At 38.0% G+C, this 9,767-nt stretch overlaps 1 protein-coding gene across 1 annotated transcript; it reads right to left on the bottom strand.

Annotated features, from left to right (window-relative positions):
• Positions 1-2,647: 2,647 nt before the first annotated feature.
• LOC130867192 (claudin-34-like) lies at positions 2,648-3,280 on the bottom strand. Its single transcript, XM_057758905.1, has one exon. The coding sequence runs from the start codon at positions 3,278-3,280 to the stop codon at positions 2,648-2,650; it is 633 nt and encodes a 210-aa protein (XP_057614888.1).
• Positions 3,281-9,767: the final 6,487 nt, after the last annotated feature.

Below are 9,767 nucleotides of genomic sequence, written 5' to 3'. Positions count from 1 at the left end.
ACCTTCATCAGGCGATGAAAGGAGACAGAGATCCACATTTGAGCACCAGACAGAAATCTCAAGGTCCAAATCAGGAGCAGAAGGAGAGAGAGCAAGAGCAAGAAACTCAGGACAGCGAGGGGTGCACCCACATACTGAGACAATGGGGATGTTCTATCGCTAACTCACCAAGGCCAACCGGCCTGGGTCTGAAAAAGCATAGCATAAAACCGGACTCACTGAACATAGCGGACAATGAGGACTACTGAGAACTCAAGAACAATGTCAATGGGTTTTTGATCCTTCTGCACGTACTGGCTTTGTGTGAGCCTAGGCAGTTTCAATGCTCACCTTACTAGACCGGGATGGAAGTGGCTGGTCCTTGGACTTCCCACAGGGCAGGGAACCCTGATTGCTCTTAGGGCTGACAAGGGAGGGGGACTTGATTGGGGGAGGGGGAGGAAATGGGAGGTGGAGGTGGGGAGGAGGCAGAAATCTTTAATAAATAAACGAATTAATTAATTAAGAAAAGAAGAAGAAGACCCAAAATTGACAGTTCCATTTGAATAACAGCCAGGAGTAAGAGGTAAAGGATATTCATAGCTTCTGTGTAGACACATATGTGAGATAGATGGCATGTTAATAGCTACTAGAGGAATAATGGCTATTAGAGTAATAAGCTATAGGCATGGAATACACAATTAATTTTTTTAATGTTCAATTGAAAGTATTAGAACGTTGTTGAGGTCACAAGAACATCCATCCAGTGGATTTTTCTATTTTTTTTAATCTTTAAGTTTGGTCTAGAGAGAAATGAACCCAAGATATTCTTTCAAAAACACTGATAGTTGTTGCAAAAGTTACAAGCTCAGTTTGAAGGACCCATTAAGCAACTTCTTTAACAAACCCCAGGATGGTCGCCATGTGATACTATCTAGCAATGCAGGGACAGGTTTTTTCTCCTCACATTACAGAAATAAAAGGCAAAAAAGGAGTGTTTTAGGGAATCATGGAGAGTCCCAGTGGAGACAACATACATCACCATGGAAATTCCTCCTTATGATATTTTTGACTGACTAGTAAAATGATTCAGGAAAATGTCTTATTGGTACTATTTCTGCAATGAAACCAAAGCAACTTGGGGAGAAAAGAGTATGTTCAGCTTATATATACATATCATAGTTCATCATCAAAGTAAGTCAAGGCATGAACTCAAACATGGCAGGATCCTGTAGGCAGAAGCTGATGCAGAGGTTTTGCAGGGGGTGCTGCTTTCTAGCTTGCTTCCATGGCTTCCTCAGCTTGCTTTATTATGGAATCCAGGACCACCAGCCCAGGATTGACCCCACTCAAAATGGGATTGATCTTCCCCCATTGAACACTAACTAAGAAAATGCCTTCCATGCTTGCCTAGAGCTTGATCATATGGAGGCATTTTCTCAATTGAGGCTCCCTCCTTTTGATGACACTAGTTTGTGTAAAGCTGACATAAAACTAGCATACTGATATAGGCAAGGTATAAATCTGGCAGCTGACTAGAAAAGGAGAAGGTAAAAGAGAAGGGAATAAAATAACATACAAAGTTTGAGGAAAGACTATCTCAATCAAAGGGCAGTAGGCATGGACAATGAGGAGGGAAACTTTGGAGACTAAGGAAGCCCACAGTCTAGGGTAGTAAAGCACATGTAGGCTTGGGTCTACATCCCAAAGAAAACGATAGAAAAGAAGGAAAAAATTTGTTCCAACCTTCTGAATTATGACTCAAGAAGATGACACTTAACCAAACATGTTTATTGTTCCTCTATTCGTAATATCCATTAATTGGAAGTACCCTAGATGTCTGTCAATGGATGAATAGAAAAAGATGTGAAAAACCTAAACAATGGGGTATTACTCAGCTGTTAAAAGTTGAAATAATGATTTATTTCTGAGACAAGGTTTCTCTGTAGCTTTGGTGCCTGTCCTGGAACTAGCTCCTGTAGACCAGGTTGGCCTCGAACTCACAGAGTTCGCCTGCCTCTGCCTCCTGAGTGCTGGGATTAAAGGTGTGCATTACCACTCCCCGGCAAAATAATGAAAATTTTAAGTAAATGGATATAACTAAGAAATAATCATCATGAGATAACAGAAAGTAAAATATGGTATGAATTAGTTTTTTGTATATGTGGATATTCATTGATTAGTCTTCATTAAGATGGCTACAATCCATAGAACCAAAGGCTAGCTACAATGTAGTGGACCAGAGAGGAGGAATAAATTTCCCAAGGAAGAGACTTAGAGTAGATAGATATAGATAGATAGGAAGGCAGAGGTAAACTTTCCAGATTCTATTTTTATCCTTGTATTCAAGAACAATGTGAGAGATTAATGTACTCTGACATTCATTTCAATATAAATTAAGTTTATTATTTACTTTTGTTGACAGCAAATAAAACATAGATTTTATATGACAATTCAAATAAGATTCTATTTAATGAAAGCCCATTATACAAATAATGAATTGAGGGAAAAACATGCAAAAAAGATAAGGGAAGGCCAACTTGACTATTTTTTGTCACAGGCCACATTTGGCATCACTTTGAGATCTTTCAAAATTTATGTAGACACAATGACAAATGCTTGCTGTCTTTGCTGGATTTTCAAGGTGGTGTAAGATAAAAATTTACTTTTAAATTTTGGAATGGGTAGTTTTGCCTATTGCTAAATTTGAAGAAAGGCAAATGGTGCCACTTATTAGAAAGAAAATTGCAGCTATAGTTGCCAGAAACATGGCACTACCAATCTTCTGAGTGTCTGGGTGAGAAGGCATATTGAAAGATTTTGGAAAGGCAATCCCCCATTTACGCATGATGGATATGTAATTGAACAAAACAGCAAGGTAAAGAAAGCTGCTAGCAATGATGTTCAGAATCCCTGAAAGGCTAAATGGATTCCAGGTGGCATTCCTCCACACTCTTCCCATACACAGACTACAAAAAGCAATACTGGTGGTGATTTTCCCAAAGAGCCCAAGAAAGCTAGCCACCAGCAGCAGGTGCTGGTTTATTCGAATGTACAATGGGATGAAGGAGTCACGGTAGCTGTATTGGTGACATACTCTCATGTTGCTGGAGCTGTTGCCATTGTGGAAAACACAGACTTTCCATATTCCCACAAAAGCCATTGTAGGCTTGGAAATCATAGGGTCTTCATAGTACCACACTCGCCACTGAGGGAGCCCCATGGAGATGCCGCAAAGTAGGCAGGCCACTGTGGTCAAAGCAAAACCTCCCATTTGGCGATTGTATGTTTTCATCAACATGATGCTGACAGTGAATACTTGAGAACTGCAAAGATATACAGGACAATATGAAGACAGTTACTCAGGACAAGGGCAGTATACTCAGGTTTAAAGTACTAAGGGGAAAGTGTTATGTTTGAGGGACTGGGTCTTGCATGGAGATCTGCTGACTTGAAAGCCTGAGAAGTTCCCTGTGTCAGTCTGTTCAGGCAGGTAGATAATCTAATCAACACACCCTCTACACTGTATAATTTTGCATTTGCCACAAACTTCTGGAATTCCCACTGCCTTTCCTATCCAAAAGCTAGTATGAGAGACATGAGACCCTACATTTGATCAGTTTTATGATATCTTCAAGGGACATCCATGATTAGCAAGTGTGAGAAGTTTTTCCTAGTGATGTGTCACATTGCTTCATCTTTCATTGTTCTCGGATCTTTGGATTAGCTCAAAGCTTTGCCTGTTGTGAACATCACCATATGATTGAGCACGGTACAGGAAACTTTGAGTACATACATTGTGTTGTCATTTCTTTTGAATAGATACTAAGACATTTAACCTGGAGAAGGCATGGTGTCAAGTTCATACAGAACTTATTTCACACCAGTTCTATGAGTATTACATACCTACAAGTAAATCTGGAAGTTTTCAGCTTCTTTATAACTTTCTTTGCATTGGCTGAGGACAATACATCCGCACATCAGTGCTGAAAGATAATAAATGAGTGGAAACTTATAAATGTAATAGACAATTAGCTTACTCTGCTATATGTAATGTGAAGCATATTATACATTATCTTTTAAAAACTTATTTCACTATAATACTTAATATACACTAATTCCTAAGAAAATTTATGAACATGGATAATGTTTACCCCTAGGCAATTATAAAATACAAAGAGACTGTAAGTACACTTATAGTTTTATGGTTAGTTTTGATTGTCTAGTTGAAACAATATAAGAATGATCAGAGAAGGAAGTCTAAATGAGGAATTGTATGGATTCTGTTGGTCTATAGGCATGCCTGTGAGGGATTATTTTGTAATGTTAGTTAAAGTAGGAATACCTATCCAGTGTGGGTAGCACTATTACCTAAGAAGGAGATTATGAGCTGAAGGTGGGTGTAGACATGCATGCGAGTACTGAAAGAAATGTATTCACTCATTGCTCCATCTTCATGTGTGGATGTCACATATCTATTCATTCATGTTTGTACGTACTTCTGTCTATCTTAAAACATATTGGGCAGTGAGGGGGAGGGAGGAGAGTGAGTGGGGGAGTGGGAGCAGAATGGGAGGGGGAGGAAGTGTAAATTTTTAATGGAAAAAATAAATTAATTAAAAAAAGAAAAATTGACCACCTAAAAAATCTCCAGTAGGAACAGATGGCCCAGATGTCTGAATTCTATATCCAGAACAGATTCAAGACACTGCCTGAGAAGATCAAGCCTCACAGGATACTCTAGTCAGGATTTGATCATAACTCTAAATTTTCTTTAGGTTCCCATAAGATTATCAGAGCCCTCAAACAACTGGAAGTAGCCTGAAATACTATGCCCACATTCCCAAAGAATGGACTATGGATATTTTCCTTTTTTTTTTTTTTAAAGAGGGGAAAGTGATGCAAGAGAATTGTCTGTATTTTGTCAATTATGTTTTAAATAAATGCTGATTGGCCAGTAGCCAGGCAGGAAGTATAGGCAGGACAACCAGACAGGAAGTAGAGGTAGGTCAATGAGAACAGGAGAATTCTGGGAAGGAGGAAGTACATTCCTCTGCAGTCCTACCCATCTTCTGAAGAAGGAAGATGTGACCTGCCCCGCTGAAAAAGGTACCAAGCCACGTGGCTAATATATAGTAGAATGGGCTAATATAAGTTATAAGTGTTAATAAGATGCCTGAGCTAATGGGTCAATCAGTTTATAACTTAAATTATTGGGTAGATATTAAATGTGATAAATTGGAGTCCTTGGAATCAGGGTGGTCTACCTTTGTTTTAAGCTAAATTCTGTCACACTGCTTCTCTCATTGATCTTTTCTGTTTGCTTTTTTTTTTTTTCGCTTATATTGGGCAGGATCCTACAATGTAAGCCAAATTTTTCTCCAACTTCATATGTAGTCCAAATTTGTCTCAGACATGAAACAATACTTCCTCAAATTCTGAGTGCTGAATTTATATGCTTGTCCAAGAGACATAATGTGTAAGAATTATTTTATGGTGATGACACTTGCAATAGGAGTGTGTGTGTGTGTGTGTGTGTGTGTGTGTGTTAAAGGTAGATAGGTAGATTCCCAGGACTTTTGCATCCTACTGAAATGTTCTACCATGAATCTATACCCTAATAATCTGAAGAATTTTTTCACAGGATGCATTTTCAGGAAGTATTTACGTGAGTCCTTTCATTGTACCCCCAAAAAGAAAATTTAAGATTATATTTCAAGGTGGGCCAAATAGAACTCAGGTCCATGAAGTCAACACTCTACTACATCTGGAGGGAGAATTTAATAACCCGAAACAAGGATCAAAAGGCATTTCCTCTCTTATTGATCAAGAAGGGGTATTTAGAGGCAACAGAGGTTAAGCTTATAATAATCGCCCGAAAATATTGTAGATTACACTTGTAGCATGATTTCTAGATGGTACTTATTAAATATGGTCTCTCTAGTAATCAATGTGGGTATATATGTAAATACATTCTCTAATTGAGAAAAAAATAAAAAGACAACAACCACATTTGGGGAGAAATACTTAAAGGACATTTTCCCTAACACAATCAAATGGAGGACTCAGGATGTTAGAAATGAGGAGAGAAGATATCATCTTTTTTCTGAGACCTGCTCTCAAATCAAGGCTCAAATTATCAGTCTAGTCTTGGGTGTAGACAAATGACAAGAGTGGTTAATGGTGAAAAGAGAGAGTGAGGCTAGAGAAGTCATCCAAATCAATCTTTGGAAAATGTATGGGGGAGTGTCTAGGCTTTCTTACTAATACTTTGGTCAGTAGCATAAGGTAAAGGGTTGTTAAAGTTGGAAGCTAAGAATCTCGTTATTATAGCCATAAACTTTCTATAAAGGGCCTTATTAATAACCATCGCTCTGTTTGACCTGATAATCCTAAATGCATTTTTCTGTGTTGCTGAATATTAAATCTGGGGCATCATGGATACTAGAAAATCACTCTGCTACTGAACATTATTTTGAAAGGTGAACAAGCTTGTCTTATTTCCAAGAGTAGTTCATGGATACATTTTTTTTTGCTTAGGATTTTTTCTTGTGATCTGAGAAATGACCTCATTAAATAGCCCTAAATGCCCTCAAGATCATTCTGGAGTCCAGAATGCACTTCAAGTTGTGATCCTCTAGATTCGTCCTGTACCTGGATACTAAGATATAATTATAAGAATAGAACTTAGAAGAAAATAAATAGTAATTCTTGAATTACTTCATGAGCTGCCTGTGCTCTCCAGGGTTGGTGTGGTAAAGGAATACAGATGCTTTTTTTTTTTTTAAACAAAAATGCTCCACTCAGAGATTCTACTGAAAACAGTTTCAAAAACCTGCTGTGTTTCCCTGGGCCCTTCATTCTCTCTATAACCCTAAATTATTCAAAAGCTTCTTGTACATGGTCACCCTCAGAAAGTTCAGAAAGGAGTTATAGAATTTCCTAAGATAGAAGGTGGGGCAGCCCTGTGCATGTGTAGGAGATGATAAGAACCAGAAGTACTCAGCACATAATAAGAGAATGATGGTGAGCTCTATGCAAGAGATTTGGAGTTCACAAACATGGCTTTCACAAGTAACACACTAGTAGAACAGACTAACAGCTCTAGGGGGCAAAGAGGGACAAGTAAACATCAAAGTTAAAAATCCAAGTACAGCTTTTACTAAGCTCTCTTTCACACAATACTGGCATCTTGCTGTTGAAACACTATAACTTAGATCTTCTCTACTGGTTATCTTTTAGCTATGACCATTATATGTCAGAGGAAAACTAAAGGGGAGTATGAACCTTTTCATTTATGTCACATATAAAATATTTCAGTCTATAGACTTTGACTCTTATTTTCAGGGATGATAAAACAGAATAGCTCTGTGATGGTATTAAGTGACTGTGGCTACTTACCTTATAATTGAAAGGAATAAAAGACAAAGTAGGAACCTTGGGTGACGAGAAATCCTCAAAGGCATGCCTTTTGATATCTCCCTCCAAATGTCTTAAAATAGCACCATCAGGTAGAGTGCAAGGATTTAATATATAAACATTTTCTGGAACAAGTCATAACCATACTGAAACATGGTAAATAGAAGACTAACTGTACTGATTATAGATTATTCCTAATTATGTTCTTGAGAAGGACAGAAATTCTCACAGAAGTGGCAATATGAAGGAGCCTTGAGAATATTACACTAAGTAAAATAAGCCAATCAAAATATGGTGGTTTGAATGAGAATGGTAACATGGTAACCACAACTCCATATGCTTGAATTCTTGGTCCTAAGTTGGTGGAACTGTTTGGGATACATTGGGAGATATGATCTTGTTGGAGGAATTTTTGAAGCAGATGTATTACTTGGGGTACGATTTCAGGTTTCAAAAGTCCATGACAAGCCCAGTATCACAAACATTCTCCCTCTACCTGAAATTTTGAATCAGATATGAGTTCTCAGCTACTGTTCCAGTATAATACCTATTTGCTTCCTGTCATGATAATCATTGACTAACCGTCTAAAACTGAAATCAAGTTTCTAGCTAAGAGTTTTCTTCTATAAGACCTGCCTTGGTCATAGTCTTCTCTGTTCTATGTTCTAATATTCTTCACAGTGTTAGAACAGTAACTAGAACAGAAATTTAGGCATTTGCCTTACCATACAGTTTGTTGGAAAAAATATGAAAAACTTGGATTTGGATTAGAAAAGTGGTTAAATGCATTAAACTGAGCTCCTAGTAGGAGCTTTGGAGATAGTAGTGCTGAGAGCATTGTACAATATATAGGATTGGGCCAAAGCTTTCAGAAGATATAAAATAGTAGCCATTCAAATAGGCTTTTTGAAAAACATACGCAAGGAATATGGCATCTTCCCACCATTCTCCTAAAAATTTGCCAGAGGCTAAACTGAAGAGTTTTGGATTAATGACATTGACATAGGAGATTTATGACAGCTTAGTATTGACTAAAAATCATGGTCATTAGTGATCTCTGTTATGCAGATCTACAATAAAAAATAGGGAAAATAGAAATATAGAACTTATAGCTAGAAGGTAAAACATACCAGAAAATGTAATGTTGGAGCCATGTCCTGTTCTCAAACAGATGAGAAGTTTAAAGAAAAGCCTGATTAAAAATGGAATAAAAAAATGTTGCCCTCAAGGAAAGACTCCATCCAGCTAAGCTCCTAATTTTAGACAGGAATTAAAGGAAAGATTAACCAGAAAAGAAAGCCATCAGTAACTGAAATCTTATGAAAACTTAATTCAAGGAATGGACCTAGATCAAGACCCAGCAAACAGTATAACTTGGAAATATCAACAACATGGTTTAGGGTTTAGGGTCAAGATGGATACTCCCATGGTAGTTAGGAAAAGACACCAAGACAGGCTCTATGGCAGAAGAGTTCCTGCATGGATGGCCAGAGGGGCCATTTTGTGAAGATGTGAAAGTGAAACCTGGCATTCATTGGCGACCCCAAGGTGCTGGAAATGAAAAGCCATGGGATACCTGCCAAGAGGAGCTGCAGACCAAGTAGGAATCCAGCGCAAGGCAGAGAAATATGTTTTAGTCAGCAAAGCTGGAATGGAAGAGTCATCTATATCCTTTGCCATAGGGCATAGAGAGACATGAGTTAGAATTTCCTGATGGCTTTTTGTCTTGGATTGGTCCTCTATTTCCTCACTATGCCCATTTTTATTATTTGGAATGGTAATGTATATTTTGTGCCACTATATATTTGTAGTATGAGATTTAGTTTTTGATTTTATATGTGGTTTCAGTTAAGAGATGAGTCTCAGGAGAGACTTTGGCCTTTGAGACAGTATTGAGACTGTGGAGGGACAACAAGGACTTTGGAAGCTGGATGGAATGCATTTTTCATTATAATAGTGCTACAAAGCCTAAGAGACCAGGGAGTAAAACGTGTAATGTGAACAAGAAGTACCCACATAGATTCACATGTGTGAATATTTTGTCCCTAGATAGTGGGATTGTTTGAGAAGGATGAGGAGGAGTGGGACTACAAGAGGAAATGAGTTACTGTAGTGGGTTTTGAGGTTTAAAAAGCCCATGCCAGATCTCTCTCTTTCTCTCCTCTCTGTGTCTGCAATTTGTGGATCAGATGTGAGTTCTCAGCTATGGCTACGAATTCATTGCTTCCAGACATGATATTACAGACTAATCCTCTATTACTATAGGCAGCTCTCCAATTTAATGCTTACATTCATGAGAGTTTCTTTGACCACAATGTCTCCACAGTAATTGAACAGTAAATAAGACAGGAATTATATCAAATATCATG

The sequence above is a fragment of the Chionomys nivalis genome, chromosome X (genome assembly GCF_950005125.1).
Source record: "Chionomys nivalis chromosome X, mChiNiv1.1, whole genome shotgun sequence".
Lineage (NCBI taxonomy): Eukaryota > Metazoa > Chordata > Mammalia > Rodentia > Cricetidae > Chionomys > Chionomys nivalis.
Note: the sequence above shows the minus strand (reverse complement) of the source record. Positions and strands in the feature narration are given on the sequence as shown.

Coding starts and splice junctions, on each gene's coding strand:
- LOC130867192 (XM_057758905.1), bottom strand. CDS start 3,280: ATGTTGATGAAAACATACAATCGCCAAATGGGAGGTTTTGCTTTGACC.